The 19,258-nt window shown below is 42.5% G+C and overlaps 1 protein-coding gene across 3 annotated transcripts in view; it reads right to left on the bottom strand.

Moving 5' to 3' along the window:
- Positions 1–18,766, bottom strand: part of zfyve9a (zinc finger, FYVE domain containing 9a) — a 49,569-nt gene extending 30,803 nt beyond the window's left edge. For 2 of the 3 annotated variants that reach the window (XM_068340167.1, XM_068340169.1), the window contains exons 1-3: positions 18,581–18,766; positions 933–1,023; positions 88–194 (exon numbers count right to left, since the gene is read on the bottom strand). In XM_068340167.1, the coding sequence (XP_068196268.1) occupies positions 88–157 (70 nt within the window). In that variant the 5' untranslated portion in view covers positions 158–194; positions 933–1,023; positions 18,581–18,766. The remainder of the gene's footprint in view (positions 1–87; positions 195–932; positions 1,024–18,580) is intronic. The other variant, XM_068340168.1, reaches the window with a different exon arrangement.
- Between the last annotated feature and the right edge of the window lie 492 nt (positions 18,767–19,258).

The following is a 19,258-nucleotide window of genomic DNA, read 5'->3' as shown; positions in this document are numbered from 1 at the left end:
TTGAGAGCTTGATGATCTACTCCTGGTTTGACTCAGAGCAACCTAACTAAAGCTACACCCTTCTTGTTTCGAAACATGACAGCTCACCTTCATTCTGCTCAAACTCGTCTAGCACTTTGTCCAGGTTGAAGGCCTCGGCCTGGAAATAATTCTCCATGGGTAAGAAGCTCCACCCTGCAGACTGCCACCAGAACCTAGAAGCAGAAGAGCTTATGTTAGCACCACTTTAAATTTTACATCACAACGCTGTGTGCAGACATCTCTCACAGGATCAATCTTACCTCCTTTCTCAACCATTCATTCTCCACTCCTTTTAATAGAATTAACCCTCTTTTAATCTTTAGTCCCCTCTTTTCCTATTTTTTGTGATCACTCCAGAGTAACAGAGAAAATGCAAAGGAAACATTGATATCATTAAGTATGGGCCAAATAGGCTTTATAAAAAGAACGGCAATTGAGTGAATACATAAACGGGCGTATCGAGGTGAAATTCAGGATATGGACAAGAAAAAATTGTTTGTCCTTGAACAAAAAAATTAGCACTTTCCAAGCAATTTGGTCATCCAAACATGTGTTGTTGTAAAATATAAAAGGCAGCAATGTTAACTGAAATAGTCATCAGTTAAGACATAACTAGGTAATCAATTAACTGCTTGGTCTATTAAACGTAGGGAAATTGTGACACATGACCATTATAATTTAATATATCAATTGAATTGTTGGATGCAAAGTTTTTGTTTTTAAAGCATATCGACAAATTCTTATAACTACAAATGTTTTTGGGTCTTATATAAAAATTGACTTTTAACCCATGTATCTAAATTGTTGGTAACTTTAATCATGAAAACACAATATGCAAATCCTTGGTGGATTTTTTGCATTTTAACGGCACATATAAGTCCTATTACTTACATGAAGCCATTAGTTCTCACCTGCACAGAGGTCCTCCTCAGCGGTCATACAGTGTTTAATCTCAGCAGGTCTTTCACTTCAACCAGTCTGGAAAGCACCCAGCACCCACACCTTAGAGAGGAAGACACTCTCAGTACAGAGCTACCTGTCGACCTGTCAGTTGAAGCGTGCTGCTGGTAGCACATGGCACCATATAAAGAGGAGGATGATTCCTACAAGGGTACAGTATATCACATTTACATGACGCCAGGGTTGCGGTCCCCAACCACCGGGTCACGACCTGGTACGGAGCTGCAGGCCATTAAGTAAGGCTGGGCTTGTGCTAGCCATTCGCAACTTCGAATTGGTGTAAGACAAGGCGAGGACAATCGATCAAAAGAATCCAGTGTTTTATAGTAGAGTTTGTGTTAAAGTCCTCATTAATAAACAAATGGTGAATGCTGAGAGGGGGGAGGAATGGTGACAAACCGATCAGAAGGTAAATGAAAGATATTATCAATACTTGTTAGTAGTCTTAGACTTGTTCCCTATGACCGGCAGGATTAACCAGCGATGCATGTAAATGTGTATTCACCTCGCTTGCTATTTTTCATGTCTTTTTAAATTGAAATGAAAAATCATGTTATTGAATTAAAAAAAAACTAAATGGCATACCAATGGTGTTGGTGGTGGTCAAAGTTGAAATGTCTTCTAGTCCAAGTAAAACTTACACATAAACATTGAGTAATATTTTGTATGACTGTATCTTCACATAGTGAATGGAAGTTTTCAATTGTTGAATCTCACATTTATACCTGCATAAAGTAGGACAGAAATAAAGGTAGTTCAGCTTGAACTGTTGACTTTAGTGTATTTTTGTAGGTAAACTGAACAGAAGATTTTGCCCTCAGAATGCAGGAAAACCCCATTTTCCAAAAAATTTCCCGGGGGGGGCCACCGGACCCCCCCACTCGATGAGCATTGGTCGTCCGCCCGTGTGCCACTGTCTCGGACACAGAGTGTGGCTTTTTGTGGCTTGCTCAATTCTTTTACACTGAGCCACAGTGGCTTAGTCATACTAGCTCCTAGTGCAAGCCCAGTAAGGGGTTGCGGCCTGGTACCAAGCCGCGGGCCATTAGGTACCGCACGGTACAGAACGTTTGAATTTTTCTTTTTTTTATTTAAAAGGGACTTAGTGACGCAGACGAATAAGTGTGTCTGTGCCTCTTGGCAGGTCTCGGTCACGTGACAGGTTACCAGCCGTTGCCCCAAAAATTAAGCCAACAACTGTGCCAGTGTTATGGATTAAAATCAAGGCCGAATATCCTGAGATCGCCCAAAAAGCATTGAAACCACAGCTTCCATTTCCAACCTCCTGTCTTTGTGAAACGGGATTTTCTGCAGTGACCAAACCAAACTACGGAGTCGACTGAACATCCGGAACACACTTCAGGTGTCATTGTCTCCGTTACCCCTAGATGGGACCGGCTGGTATCAGAGAAACAAGTTCATGGCTTCACTAGTCCTCATCGACCCACCTATGTATTTGAATAAGCTCACTTGAAAACCTCACACTGTCACGCTTTTTAACAATACCCACTACCTGTCAATCAAGCGCCCAACCAATCACAGTGCCCAACCAATCACGGCGCATCAGTCAGAAGCAGTCAAGTGAACAATAAGGCATCGGGCAGCGAGGTTTTTTGTTGCGGTTATGCTGATATCGGGGAGAAAAACGCTGGCCAAATTGAAGTTTTTTGAAAACGCCGGGTATGTGTTGTCGTGTAGACACTGTAACCAAAACTTTTTCGATCCAGGGGGTGCCTCCCTGCAACGAAAACTGCTGGAACATTAGTGCGTGTGAGCCGTGTCTACATGTACACACAGAATGGATGGAGTTAAAACTGGCTATTTTGTGATGTATAACTGCTCCATGTCAAAGACGCATTGATGAACATGCTTGACAGTTGGATATTTGCTCGTCTGTTTCTTTAAGTCATAACGTTTGTACAGAGGACAAAAATGTTGTTTTTAAATAAAAACCAATGATTTGACCCAATAATAATCACTGGCTATAACTCAACGTTACACAAGCACAATCATTGTCCAGACCACAACTCCCCTCCCCTCACTGTACATGTTTACTGTATTTTCATTTTCGTAATGTCCAAATGATCACTTTCCATACTGCCAGTGTGTGTGTGTTTATATACTGTATATTTGTGCAAGCATTTGGAGTTAAAAGTAATTTCCCTACGGGAAATATTGATTGATTTTTGCTTTTTTATAAACACACACGCGTGCATACACACACACACACACACACACACACACACACACACAGTGTTCTGCCATCACTAAAAATATATGTTTTGCAAACTTCCTTATTTTGCTGACAGTTTTATTAACAGGCTTTCTGCAAAATGCCACACACTTCAAACTCATGCCAACTGATATTTTAGCATCTAGTAGATGTCGTACTAGAGCAAATGAAGCCTTATGAAGCTTCGAACTGCAGTGAACCGATGGGATGAAAGGCTTCAATGCCTCATCTGCATCATAATTTTAGAGTGTCATAACTGTTCCAACAATTTTCATGTTTTGAGCAGAAAGTCCAAACAGCAGGAGCAACATAGTAAAACGACAACGATTTGAGTGAAACTAACTGGCTAGCATGAACAGTCTGTCCAGCTATGGTTTCAGTTTGGAATGGGACAATCGATGTAGTATCCAAAATGCTCCTCAGGCATCTGACAAAAAGAGTCTTTAAGCAATTACATACAGTTCAGTTCATGTAGTCAGCTAACAGAACTATAATTTCTCTAAAATTTCTTTTCCACTTTCTTTTTTGACGGGTGCCTTTTCCTTTAACGTTAACTCCTTTCCCAATCTCACGATTAGTTAGCTACGGCAACCAGTCAGATCAGCCGATAATGTGACCCAGTCTGAACAGAGCCCCATCGCATTTGGTCACTTCCAAAAAACAGTGTGAACACGCGTCCCTAAAAATCAGATATGGAAGGAAATCTGATATGCCTGCAGTCTGAACGGGGCCTTAGGCTCCATCCACACGAAAACGGATATTTTAAAAACGCAACTTCTTTGTTGCGTTTGTGCCTTCCGTCCACACGACAACGCAGATATCCGCAACGAAAACGCAACTTTTTAAAAAGGCTGGCCGAGGTGGATTTTTTTTAAAAACGCTGGGTCTGCGTTGTCGTGTGGACGGCGTATCCGTGACTTTTTAAAAACGCTGACATCTTGCCTGCGACGAAAACCGCTGTGACGTCATATTTATGGGCCCGTGTGTTGTGACAACAAAACACGGAGGATTCCCATTGGATAAAATATGACTCAATACTGCCACCGCATGGTTGGGCATGCTTATAGCCGTCTTTGAAAACACACTGGTGCGTTTACGTGTGGACGGAGATTTTTTTTAAAACGCTGTCATGTGGACGCGAATCATTTTCGATGCGTTTTTAAGTTCCGTTTTTTTAAAAATCTGTTATCGTGTGGATGGGGTCCTAGTCTGCGGAAACTCAAAGAGAAACTGGCATAAAGGTGAATGAAAGACCCTCAAAGCTGAATTTCCTCCCTTTTTTAAAATCTTAAGAGCTGAGTCACTGCAAGACAAAGGTGCCTGGTGTGATACAATTGATTTGCAAATGAAGTTGACACCTGAAACAACATGTAACTGTGGAATGGGGGCGCAGTTTAGAATTGTGTATTCTGTCTGGGGTGCTGACCAGATAAGCAAAAACGTGGGGGTTGAGGTAACAGCTGAAAATCATCAGATCTGCTCTTGTCCCCTCCACTGCAAGCTACCGGAGAATTCTGTTGGCTTTCTGTAAGTAGGCTTGAGAAACTGTGCAGCTCCACATGGAAAGATATGGCACTGCACAAATAAAATCTAATTTAAAATCGAATGCTTTTAGATAATTTTGTACTACACTACTTTTATCTGTAAATCAGCAACTAAGGAAAAACCCATGTGTTGACTTCCTCCTAAGATGGCAACGTCATCAAGTTTCCTTGACGAGGCTCAGCATGACCTCATTGACATAACAACAGCGGTTGTTCACAGTTGACTGAATGTGTTGACAATGTGGCAGTCATGAATTTAATCCATTTAGCACGGCTCTATCTAGTGGATGGATAACGCAACTACAGCCACTAGTTTTTGTTGATTTGTTTTTTATTATTACATGTGCCTTACAATCCAGTGCACCTTATAGTGTGGAAATATCAAAAATATTTTAAAAAATACTCAACACAATGCATCAAAGCCTAAAGCAGTGTTTTTAATTGCTTATATGATCAGACACAAAAAAACAAATGACTCATCATAAATTAAAAGACAAGCAGCAACTCTTCAAATCTAAGGGATTCTCTCATCTTCTCCTTTCGGCTTTTCCATTCAGGGGTCGCCACAGCGAATCAGTTGCCTCCATCTAACCATGTTTTGCATCCTCTTCTCTCACACCAACTACCCTCATGTCCTCTTTCACTACATCCATAAACCTCCTCTTTGGTCTTCTTCTGGGCCTCCTGCCTGGCAGTTCAAAACTCGGCATCCTTCTATCAATGTATTTACTATCCCCTGGACATGTCCAAACCATCTCAGTCTGGCCTCTCTGACATGATCTCCAAAACCTCTAATATGTACTGTCCCTGTGATGTACTCCTTCCTGATCCTATCCTTCCTGGTCACTCCCAAAGAAATCCTCAGCATCTTCAGCTCTGCTAACTCCAGCTCTGTCTCCCGTCTTTTCCTCAATGACACTGTCTCTAGGCCAAACAACATCGCAGGTCTCAGCAGTTTTGTACACCTTTCCTTTCATTTTAGCTGAAACTCTTTGATCACACATCACACCCAACACTTTTCTCCACCCATTCCATTCTGCCTGTACATGCTTCTTCACCTCTTTTCCACACACTCCATTGCTCTGGACTGTTGACCCTAAGTACTTAAAATCCACCACCTTCTAGATCTCTTCTCCTTTTAACCTCACTCTTCCACCTGGGTCCCACTCATTTACACACATGTGCTCTGTCTTACTGCAGCTAACCTTCATTCCTCTCCTTTCTAGGACAAACCTCCACCTCTCTTAGCTTCTTCTCCACCTGTTCCCTGCTCTCACTACAGATCACAATGTCATCTGCAAACATCTAGCCAGCTCACATCCTACCTGTGGAGCATACCCACTAACAACATTGAACATCACACCTTCGATTTCTAGCTTCAGACTCATCACTCTGACACTTTTTACCTCTAGGACATTCCTAACAAGCCCCTTCTTCAAGATAACTCCTACTCCATTTCTCTTCCTATCTACAACATGATAGAACAACTTGAACCCTGCTCCTAAACTTCTAACCTTGCAACATTTCCACCTGGTCTCCTGTACACACAGTATAGTATGTCTGCCTTCCTCCTCCGCATCATTTCAACCAATTCTGTACCTTTTCCTGTCACAGTTCTGTGGAGAATTTCCATTTAAAAATGGAAATGACCACAAAACGCATCTGCTTACACAAACACGAAAAAAACACACACACTAAGTTCTTGTCTATCACATCATTTTCTGAACACAAAAGTACAGCACAAGCACAGCAAATAGGTAACTGATACATGTGACGCTGAGTCAGGCGGATGATGACTCAAGGGCAGTCTAACCCAAACACGATAAAGATCATGACCAATGAAAAATCGGGGCTCTTCTCCAGAGGTTTGTTGCTGCCTCTGTTGGAGAGCCCAGCGACGTAGCCTCACAAACTTGTGAACTGCTGGACTTCTCCAGTAAACCCTTTTTGGAAAATAATTTGTCTCATCATTGAAGATACACCTCTCAACCAAGCTAAAGAATCAAAGAGGGAGACCGAGGCGGTATCTGACTGCGCAAACAAAAGGTAAGCAGAAACCTTTTCTAAAATTCTGCCAGATAGCCTGCCTGGTTTATCACATGAGCCTGTGTAAATTTTGTTACAAATAGGCAAAAGTCCAACATAAATATTTATAGTTGTGTTTTACATTGTGAAAAAGTTGGTCAGGAAGGGAAATTAGGAGAGTCCCGGGTTAAAGGCCTTGGGGGGAGTGGGCGTACCCCACCTAAACAGGTTTAGATACCTTAGATTGCATCGGTGAACCAATCTAAAATGGGTTTAGAGGTGCCCTGGGTCACATCGGTGTACTGGCCTCTTAAAAGGTTGAGAATCCCTTGACCAATCGGCCTCGTAGGCACAAAAATATCTGGAGGGAATTTTATTCCTGAAGGACCTGGGAGGACTATAAACTAAGAGAAATGAGAAATAACCTCTATAGAATAAGAGTGAAATAAGACCGTAATGTAGAAATAGTGTGACACCGTCGGTACACAAGCAGCATTTTAGGTTTAAAGTCCTGTACGTGACACAATATAGATCCGTCCACAGCAAATAACCTCAAAAATTGGGATTTGTGATCCATCTGTGACTAAGATTCGGCCACTCACGGATTATTCAGAGTTTAAAAAGGCGAAAAAGGGTTAGAAGGGTTAGGCTAGATTAAATTCAGTTTAATTCATTCAACATCCCTACTCTCAGTCCTATACTCTTGGCACTCCTCTTCCCTCTCTTCTTACAAACACACTATCCTCCTCTCCTTCTTCGCCCAACAGTAGTCCAATTTCCACCGGCACCCTGTGGGTGAACAGCACTGATGGCGGTCTTTAATCTGCCTTTGACAGATCTGGTATGGAAGTCATAGATTTGATTCGCATGTTGGGATTCAGCAAAAGTTTTACATCATATGCCCTTCCTGACACAACCCTGTATATTTATCCAGGCTCGGGACAGGGACAATAAGACACTGGCTTGTGCCCTCTTGCAACTACATTATCTAAGGGATTCTACCATAAAGAAAAAAAAATCACCAAAAGTCATCATATCAAAGATCATGCCTCAGTGACAACCTTATGCATTTCTAAAACTTGAAAGTTTTTCTTTAACGAAATCTACCGTTCACAAAAAACTTTCTCCCAAGTTTTAGATATGTGCAACGTTATCAATCAGGCATGATTTCAGACACTTTCATTTTTCACTTCATGTACCGCCGCTGTATGCGCCGTAGTGGGTCACGGGGAGCTGAAGCCCATCCCATCTATCATAGGGCGTGAGGCGGGGGACACTCCGGGCCCGACGCCAGTGCACCGCGGAGCCACATACAAAGACATACAAACACGCACACACACACACACTCACTCCTACGGGCAATTTGGGACCGGCCAATGAACCTGAAGCGCATGCTTTTGGAGGTGGGAGGAAGCCAGAGAACCCGCAGAGAATCCACGCAGATACGGGGAGAGCATGCAAACTCCGCACAGAGCGGAACTCGAACCCGGACCCGCCTTGTTGTGAGACGACAGCGCTAACCACTGCACCACTGTGCTGCCCTGATCTTAGACACAGTACACAAAATTATAATAGATCATAATTTGGGCAGTGCTACAAGATTATTCAGTTTGGCAGAGTAAATTACCAGTCATTGAACAATAGAATATAACAGCCAGTTTATGATTATCCACCCAACCGGAAGGTTTATAGCTCCACACTAAATAGAAGACTCCTAAAAACACACGCACAAGCCTCCATGAAGACAAGAGTCTGTTCCTGATTAAGATTTAATTACTTCGCAAATGCCCTGAATAATGCATCTTTAGTAAGTGTGAGTCATATTTTTAGACATGTAAATTTAGAGTGATGCCTTAAGAAGACATGTGCATGTGAGTCTGACAGCCTGTACAAAAGGAAATGTCCTGCAGTACAAGATCCAAAGAAAATTCATGAAGATGCTCCAGCTCCTCTTTTCTGATCAATCCACAACAAATGGATTACAAGTTTCAAGTAAGAATATCAAGACTATGCTTGACAAACAAGTTTAATAAAATTCTAATAAATCTCAAAAATATTTTACTCATCAAAATGTATGATTACTGTCTTTTAACTGCTTCTGAATCAGACACAACCAGGGTTTTAAAATAAGTAGGATCTCACATGTGTGACCCTGTTCAATGAGTCCAAAACTATTTTTGACCAAATATCTGCAAAACGAGTGACAACCCCAAAAGCTGCACATTATATTACCAGTAGCACTAATTAGCAAATGTGACAGTTGCAAGACATCTTTGAATTGAAGTCCTTGTCCAGTGCATACTGGTATATGAAAAAAGGGAAATGAATTGTACAGGTTATCAGGTGCAGTAGTACAGTGTATAAGGATATGATGCTAATACATGAATCAGGGGCAGTGTGGTTATTCTTTTGTATCTTAAAGCAAGCTAGTTTGATGTCTAGTCTGAGGAGTTTGTGCATTGACACAGTGCGCATGTGCCAACGTGCATGCAGCCTGTTACAGTTGCTTTGCTTGTTAATGTTTAACTTTACTCCTACTTGTTTCTCACTTATTTTCATGAAATAACTATTAAATTTCCCTTACAACAATTATACAGGTTTTCAGGTTTTTGTTCTTAGAAGTAGTTTTACTTTTGCTCTCAGTCAGCCGAGTGCAACAGCTCCGTGACAGCATTGTATACACACGAGATTAGCTAATGGAGCTGAAATCGGCTGGCAATTTTTCAAGGTTGACCGACATCCCGGTGGAGCTGAGGACAAAAACGCATCGAGGTTGCAGGGGAAAAAGAAATCAGCAGATGAGAAAGACTGGGAGGAGACAAAAGATGAGTATGGAGAGGAAGAAATACAAGTCGTGTCTCCTTAAAGTTTTTATGGACAAAGTTAGATCACTCGCTAATGTCTATAGGTTCTCAGTTATCCAGGTCATGGTTATCCAAAGCTGTTTAAATCAATCCACTGGACTTAAGGAAAGCTTCTTGAAGACATTTCGCCTCTCATCCAAGAGGCTTCTTCAGTTCTAGTGGTGGTTGGTCTTGTCTCAGCTTATTAACTCTATGGGGTGTGGTCAGTGCTATTCATATTTCAACGACTAGTTAAAACTCTTATGGCTCCTCAACGATGGTTGATGGGAGTTACATGGGGTGTCAAAGGAGGGTCGTTGAAATGCGTGTTTCATTGACCCTTTGTATACTAATGAGGCTCATTTGCATGAGACACATCACCCGGGTTAATTGCAGTGAGTTTTGAAAGGACCGGATTGTAAATTGGTGAATGGTGATATTGCAGACTACCCCCATTCAGAGATGGCTTCTCCACTTTGACATAGATGGCTTCTTTCTCTCCTCTCTCAAAACATCTTCCCTGTCCAAAATCTGAACATTGGCATCCTGAAATGAGTGTCCCTCTTCCTTGAGGCGAAGGAAGACTGCTGAATCTTGTCCTGATGAGTTGCTCTCCTGTGTCGAGCTATGCACTTGTGGAGTGGTTGTTTGGTTTCCTCTATGGAGACATCTGAGCATTCATCGCAACATTTAACTGCACATACCAGATTGCTCTTCTGACTGTGTGGTGTGGTCTTGTTCAGACTGGTCACCCATATCCGATTTTCAGCCAATCCAGATTGATATCGAATATCTCATTCGTAGCTGGAACAGTCACATACCACATGATATCCAATTTTTGCGGGACAGACTGAAACTACATTCAAGAGGCAGTTTCGTATCGGATATGAACACATGCCTCTCAGTCTGAATAGCTCCAAACACTCCGATCGGATATGGCGGTCCGTGACGTCATATCTGCGATGCGAGAGCAAGGCGCCAGAAGGAAGAGCTCAAAAAGTTGACAATGTCTGGTGTCCCATATTCTCCACCTCTACCAGACAGTAATATCACCAATGCGCTAAAGTAACCAGACTCTGTGTTCATCGTTGTTTTTGTTGTTGCTGCTGTTGCAATTATATGACCTCTCACATCACATGCACTGAACGATCCCTCCACTTCGACGTCGTTGCAACGGCAACCTGTCAGATCGGCCGATAATGTGTCCTAGTCTCAACAAAGCCAGATCGCATTTTGACACTTGCTAAAAACAGTGTGAACAGTCAGCGCTAAAAATCATTTATGGAAGGATATCCGATATGCCCCAACCCCTAACACTTTCCCCCATTGATGTAGAGGCTGTACTGCAGAGTACTCGTGCAGGGCTGCAGTCCCCGATGCCATCCCTGGACGTGTTCTCAGAACATGTGCTGGGGAGCTAGTGGGGGTTCTGATGGATTTATTCAACCTGTCCTTGGCTCATGCTGTTGTTCCAACCTGCCTCGACCCCCACCAATTTGCCTACCGCAAGAACAGGAGCACAGAAGACGCAGCCTCCAAAGCGCCGCACTCTGTCCTCTCACACATGGACAGTTACAACACACATGCCAGGATGCTCTTTGTTGACTTCAGCTCAGCATTCAACACTGTCATCTCCGCCAAGTTAATGACCAAACTCACAGACCTGGGCATCAGAGCCCCAATCTGCAACTGCTTACTGGCCTTTCTGACAAACAGGACACAACATGTTCGGTTAGACCACACACTCTCACCATAAATACTGGCGTACCACAAGGATGCATGTTGAGTCCGTTCCTCTACTCCGGGGGTGACAGTCGAATACACGGAGGGCCAAAAAAAAACAAATTAGCTACAAGCCAAGGGCTGGACTGGTTCAATGTTTACTAAAACATACCTGTGTTACCTCTTGAAACAAGAGGTAACACAGTGCATATTATTTAATGATCAAATTAATATTTTTCTTTGGCTCTGTCAGTAATTTCAAGGGAAAACAGCAAAAAAGTAATTGTCCTTCAAAAACAAAATATGTGCCTTAATACGAATGCATAAATGAAATTGCATGCACTAGAATTGAAAATGCATTATTGTACTGCTCTATGATCATACCAATGCTTTGAAATAGTAAAATAAAATTTTTAAAAATTATCAATTGTAGTGTTTTTAATGGCTCTTGTGTGCAATTTCATTCAACAGGAAAATAAATGTAAATAAAATAAAATATAAAAATCTATGGCACACAGATAAAATGCCTCCTTCAAAAAGACATTACATCTTGTAGAAACAAATGTAAAATTTAACTGAATTTATAACTGAAAATAAAGCATCACAAAGGAACCATCTGACCATACTGCTCTGTGATACTTGTCAGAGGCTGACCCTGATTTTTGATGGCGTCTCAATCAATGATCGGGGTCAGGCTCTGAGCTGAGGAATCCTTAGGATTGACGGCAGGTGTTTATCAGACGGCTTCCAAGTAATGTTTTGTTCAGCTCCATTAGGGAAAACAATTGTTCGCACAAGTAATGGCAAACAGAGCGCGTCTGAGCAGCTTGGTTGCGCAGCATTGCGTCTGGGATGAAATCACATTTTTCCTTCAGTGTGTCATTGCACCGGAGCTCAATCAACTCCATTCATAGGTTTGCTGGTGCCCTGCAAAAGGATTGCAAGGCAGATGAAACCTGCTTTTTTGGGCTCTCTAAGTCAGCAAATCGGCGCCAGAAGTCGGCAGCATGTTGAGTTTATCAGCAGAATGTGCTTGTCTTTCATGGTCTGGCAGCTGGGGAAGTGATTCAAGTTTCCTTTCCGTATGTGTGACTCCCACAGACTCACCTTGGTATTACTGTACAGTGCACCCTCGTTACTCGCGGTTAATGCATTCCAGGAACCACACACAAATAACAAATTCCGTGATATAGCGATCAACTATCTTATTATTTACAGTAAACATTAAAGAACCCTCCCCATACTGATTTTAAACCACCTTCTATCTTTATTACCTTTTTCCACACTCTTATTGACTGTTTAAAGCACTTTTGTGTCTCAATAAGTCCGAGATTCATGGAATGTATGGCACTTCCGGATCTGTTGTCAATCCCATGAGTTTTTCCCAGGGTAGCCCCATCTAATTTGCACACCTGGATACCTCTTCGATACCGTCTCTATTCAGACATCCTGGTGAACTTTTACCGCTGCTGCCCCACCCTAACAAACTGTATTTGTTTCGAACCGGAAGGCAATGCAGAGGTGGTAAAATCGCCCAGCATATTGCCAGAGCCCCACTTCCTGCAATTGAGGACATCTACAGGAAGCTTGTGTCAGGAGAATATCAAACACCCTAAAGGACTCCTGCCACCCAGCACACAGACTGTTTGCCCTCCTGCCCTCTGGGAGGTGCTACAGGAACCTCCTGACAGGTTCAGGAAAAGCTTTTTCCCCACAGTTGTCTCCCTGCTTAATTCCCCCATCTCCCCCACGCCCCTTATCCCCCCCCCCCTTAATTCACAAGGAATCCTACACGGAAAAGTGAACTGGACTTATTCAACGCATTTCCACGTTTCCTGTTTGCTATGTCATGTACATACTGTCAATTATACCCGAATCATTGTAAACATATAAATCACAACTATTTCTGTATGTATCGTCTAGACACTCATACTGTATATCGTACTCATAGCCTGTACATAATCACCACAATATACATATATGTTCATATATACAGTATATATTATACACACTGCTCCCATACTCTGTACATAGTGCATAATATACATAATTATACAATTACCTGTATACACGGTTTACAGTTATTTAATTACTGCTTACGCACTTCTGGTTAGATGCCATCTGCATTTCGTTGCTTTGTGCCTGTGACATATGCAATGACAATAAAGTTAAATCTAATTTAACTTTGCAGTGAGGAGGACGACGAATGGAGCTAGGACACTAAAAACTGTATATCTGTGTATACATTTTATTCTATTATCTGTTATCTATTTATTAAGATTTCTTTTTTAGCTCTCCATTCTTAAATTCTTCTTATTCCGTGTGTGTGTGTGTGTGTGCGTGCGTGAACGTATCCATCCACTCTGTCCCTCACAAGGCTGGGAATGAGTGATAAATTCAACCTCTTGATTTCTGCATGAATTATTTCACATCAGTGATGTGTGGTGAGGTTCATGGCGGGTGAGGCACTGATTTCACCATCATTAGACTTACAAAAATATGAACCTACAGTGTAGCTTATTCACGATTTAATTAGCAACAGGTCATTTTTGAAGTCTCAGCAGAATTATTTACACATACAAACTGTAACACACAATTAGCACATTTATTTAAAAAATGTTTTGTTGTTTCCTACATGTTTGCTTATATGTTACATCTACATATAAATGAAGTCCATGCCCCAATCCTTCTTGACAAAAGCATCGAAACAATTTTGAGTTGAGATATGTAATATTCCATTTTTATAGTAAGGCAAGGTGAGCGGAAAACAAATGGCTGTAGTTTGCTGTCACTTCTTCTAGAAGTCACTTCTTCTAGAAGTGACAGCCGAACAAGTGACAGCAATCATTATTAACAAAAATTATCAATTATTGATGATTATCAAGTTAAATTATATAAGGTTAATTTGGAAAGGTACGGCAGCGTAGAGCTGCCACACAAAGAAAATAAAAACCGGGACGTATCTCGGAATTTCGTGATACGTATCTCGGAATTTCGTGATACGTATCTCGGAATTTCGTGATAGTATCACGTTATTTCGTGATAAAATGTTATGTTGACCCGCGACCTGCGTTTGCGGATTAAGCGGTTTAGAAGATGAATGAATGACTGAATGAATGAATGTTATGTTGACATGATGGAGCTTGTATCCATGCAGCCGGCTGTGTCCCTCCAGCTCATCAATGAGGAACGACCCTCAAGAGGGTCCGACTCGTTTTTCCTCCGGTATAGCCCCATCTTTTTCAAGTGTCGTCTTAGGGTACGTATCACAAAATTCCGAGATACGTATCACGAAATTCCGAGATACGATCACGAAATTCCGAGATACTATCACGAAATTCCGAGATACTATCACGAAATTCCGAGATACTATCACGAAATTCCGAGATACTATCACGAAATTCCGAGATACTATCACGAAATTCCGAGATACGTATCACGAAATAACGTGATACGTCCCGGTTTTTATTTTCTTGGTGTGGCAGCTCTACGCTTCCGTAGAAAGGCCAATTAACCTGAAGCGCATGTTTTTGGAGGTGGGAAGAAGCCCGAGAACCCAGAGTGAACCCACACAGACATGGAGTGTGAGCGTGCATGGCTGTCTGTCTTTGTGTGGCTCCGCAGCACACGTTGCGCCTGGAGTTTGCTCCGCCTCACGCCCCAAGACGGCTGGGATAGGCTCCAGCTCCCCGTGACCAGCTACGGCATATAAAGCGGTTCGGAAGATGAATGAACAAATGAATTATATTAGGTCCCCTACAGGGGATTAATAAAGGCATTTTTAATCTTTGAATTTGTGTTTTGTTGATTATTTCTTTACTGTAGCAATGCTTCTTGGAAATAAATCGTATATTTTTGGAAAGCCTGTGAAAAGCATGGTGGCAGTGGCTCAGTGGTAGAGAAGGCGGTAGAGCGGGTCATCCAATGTTATGACATCAGCAGTTTCATCCCACCCCTTCACCCCCCCCCCCCAAAACAAACTATACGCGGAGGTGAGCCGACAGTGGGAGGTGTCAGCTCATCTCCGGAGCACTGCCAAAGCGCCCTTGAGCGAGGTGCCCTCGAGCAAGGCGCCATCCCCCCTCACAAGCTGCTCATTTGGGCGCTCCACAAAGGGACTGCCCGCCACTCTACCTCCCATTGCATGCTTACAGGCCCCCTTGTGTTTGGTTGTGTGTACTACAGGGCCTGTACACACTAATATGCATGCGTGTGATTGACTGATTAAAAAAAACAAACAAACTTGAGTGTGCGTTCTTAATTTCCGTTCTGGAATTATAACAGTGTATTAAAAAAACCTTTCCAATGGAAATGCTAGCTTCCTTCTTTCTTCTTCTTTTTCTTTCGGCTTTTCCCTTCAGGGGTCGCCACAGCGAAACAATTTCCTCCATCTAGCCCTGTCCTTTGAATCCTCTTCTCTCACACTAACTACCTTCATGTCTTCCCTCATTACATCCATAAACCTCCTCTTTGGTCTTCCTCTAGGCCTCCTGCCTGGCAGTTCAAAACTCACCATCCTTCTACCAATATATTCACTATCTCTCCTCTGGACATGTCCAAACCATCTCAATCTGGCCTCTCTGACTTGATCTCCAGAACCTCTAACATGTGCTGTCCCTCCGATGAACTCATTCCTGATCCTATCCTTCCTGGTCACTCCCAGAGAGAACCTCAGGATCTTCATCTCTGCTACCTCCAGCTCTGTCTCCTCTCTTTTCCTCAGTGAAACTGTCTCTAGACCAAACAACATCGCTGGTCTCACCACAGTTTTGTACACCTTTCCTTTCATTTTAGCTGAAACTCTTCTATCACACATCACACCTGACACTTTTCTCCACCCGTTCCATCCTGCCTGTACATGCTTCTTCACCTCTTTTCCAGACTCTCCATTGCTCTGGACTGTTGAGCCTAAGTACTTAAAATCCTCCACCTTCTTGATCTCTTCTCCCTGTAACCTCACTCTTCCACTTGGGTCCCTCTCATTCACACACATGTATTCTGTCTTACTGCAGCTAACCTTCATTCCTCTCCTTTCCAGGACAAACCTCCACCTCTCTAGCTTCTCCTCCACCTGTTCCCTGCTCTCACTACAGATCACAATGTCATCTGCAAACATCATAGTCCATGGAGATTCCTGTCTAACCTCGTCTGTCAGCCTATCCATCACCGTAGCAAACAAGAAGGGGCTCAGAGCTGATCCCTGATGCAGTCCCACCTCCAAATTGAACTCCTCTGTCCCACCTACAGCACACCTCACCACTGTCTTACAGTCCTCATACATGTCCTGCACTGCTCTAACATACTTCTCTGCCACTCCAAACTTCCTCATACAATACCACAGTTCCTCTCTGGGCACCCTGTCATAAGCTTTCTCCAGATCTACAAAAACACAATGCAGCTCCCTCTGGCCTTCTCTGTACTTCTCTATCAACATCCTCAAAGCAAATACTGCATCTGTAGTACTCTTTTTTGGCAGGAAACCATACTGCTGCTCAGAAATGTTCACTTCTGCCCTTAGTCTAGCTTACAATACTCTCTCCCATAACTTCATTGTAAGGCTCATCAGCTTTAATTTTCTATAGTTGCCACAACTCTGCACATCACCCTTGTTCTTAAAAATGGGCACCAGCACACTTCTCCTCCATTCCTCAGGCATCTTCCCACTATCTAAGATCCTGTTGAACAACCCAGTCAGAAACTCTACTGCCACCTCTCCTAGACACTTCCATACCTCTACAGGTATATCATCAGGACCGACTGCCTTTCCACTCTTCATCCTCTTCAATGCCCTCCTCACTTCATCCTGATTAATCTTTGCTACATCCTGGTCCACAACAGTCACCTCTTCTAGTCTTTGTTCTCTCTCATTTTCCACATTCATTAACCCTTCAAAGTACTCTTTCCATCTTCCCATCACACTACTGGCACCTGTCAATAGACTTCCATCCCTATCCTTAATCACCCTAACCTGCTGTACATCCTTCCCATCTCTGTCTCTCTGTCTTGCCAACCGGCTAGCTTCCCAGTCTGACTGGGGGTAATCTGGTATATCTTAATATGAAACCAAACTATAATAATTACTTGATTAGCTGATTACTTTATCAACTCAAAATTTCATATTTGACCAATTATAAAACTCCTGATCACACAGACAGAATAGGTTTCACTCAAAGCGTGGACAAGCTGTCAGACCAATGGAGAGAAGTCAAAGTAGGTGATCAGCTTGATTAAGTCTCAGTCCTTAAAATAATGCTAATGTTATAGCTTTTTTTAAAAAAAAACTTGCACTTTAAAGTATGATCTGGTTTTCTAATTAGTAACATTCCTTATAGCTGAGAGCTTTTCCGGGTGGCACTGGGTTGGGCATACCACTTCATAAATCCACATCCAGGGTTTGACTAATGCCAAGAGAGCAGGAGCAGACAGATTCACATTACCTGGAGTTTTAGCATCAGTGAATGGCACTGTGGCTGTCTGTGCCTGCAGGCCAAACACAGCCCGGTGGTAAATATTACTCACAGGCATACTGTGGACACACGGCTAACTAGAGGTTCTATTACATTCAAGAAGTTAAAATAAATACAAAATAAGTTGATGTTTGAACCACAACTTAGGCTGTATTGGCTGGACTACAAGCTGAATTAAACATCCACTTAAATATTTACGAAAGGCCACGATTAAGTTTTCAAAGCAGTTATCACCAAGTCAAGCTAATAAAATGGTTCAGCTGTAAAACCTGGAGACCACACTCAAATTTATCCATAAATACATAAACCGGTGTACACCAGCGTGCTGTGGGACATGAAGTAGCCGGTGTTCGCTCCAGCGGACCGCCGCGTACAAGTGACCGCAGAGACTCGCTTGGTCGGTGGGCTCTGGTGAGAACGGCTGCACGGGGATTTTTAAAAGCTTCCCGGTTAACTCAGCCAATGTTTTCCTTGTCAGTATTTTGGGCTCCCGCATTACTGCAAGTGTTTGCGGTGAATGTGGAGCTCCAGTTCGCGGCCGAAGTGGAACATCAACGTGCTATGTAACGTTAATTGACGTCAAATACTGTTGCCGTAACGTCGTCGTCTCGGTATTCGTCAGTTTTGTTAGCTCAGTGGTACACAACCCTCTTCACCTTCGTCTACGCAGACTTCAGCTAATTTAACACTTTTTGCAATGGCGGGTTGCAGTGTTGGAGCAACAACAAAACCTTTGAAATGTGATTAAAGAATTTAGTTGCTCACCGGAGGAATCCTCATCTTTAAGCGGAGTCTTGTGGAGCTCCAGCGTCGGTCTCCTTTCACGCGTAATCGCCTTTGAAAGCTATTTCTGAGTAACCTCGCCTTCCCCCTTTCTTTCCTGTTAACTCAAACAGCGCGTCAGAAAGCGCAGGATATAGTCGACGGCGGTTGTGCGACACAACTCAAGGATCCCTGCCTCTAGGTTCACTATTTGGAGAAAAAAAAAGGGGCGGTCAACTTAGAGTCAATCACATTGGAAATCCTTCATTTCCTGTTGTGTATTTCAAAATAAAACTTCTGTCTAGACACAGCTATTTAATGGCGAAGTATTATTTATGAAGATGCTAGTGAAAGTGACAGTAAATGTGAAAATGATCCTTTCGGTGCGTAAATACTTAAACTCTCTCTTCACTCAATATTTTGATCGGCAATATTTGCATATTTAACATTTATTGCGCAGAATGAAGCATATGCCGACATCAAAACTTCATCTCTGTGGCAGAAATAAATGTGAATCATTCTTATTTATGTAGTACTGTTGGACACATAATACAACAAGATGCACACTTAAAGTGTCCACTGTGCACCATTTGAAAGTTGATTTGCACTTGGAAGCATTTTATATTTAGATAACTGAAACTTGTGGGGGAAAAAAGACAATACAAATCATTGTAGAAATGT

The sequence above is a fragment of the Antennarius striatus genome, chromosome 18, assembly GCF_040054535.1.
Source record: "Antennarius striatus isolate MH-2024 chromosome 18, ASM4005453v1, whole genome shotgun sequence".
In the NCBI taxonomy this organism is placed as follows: Eukaryota; Metazoa; Chordata; class Actinopteri; order Lophiiformes; family Antennariidae; genus Antennarius; species Antennarius striatus.
The sequence above is the reverse complement of the archived record's forward strand: the minus strand, read 5'-3'. Positions and strand labels throughout refer to the sequence as shown.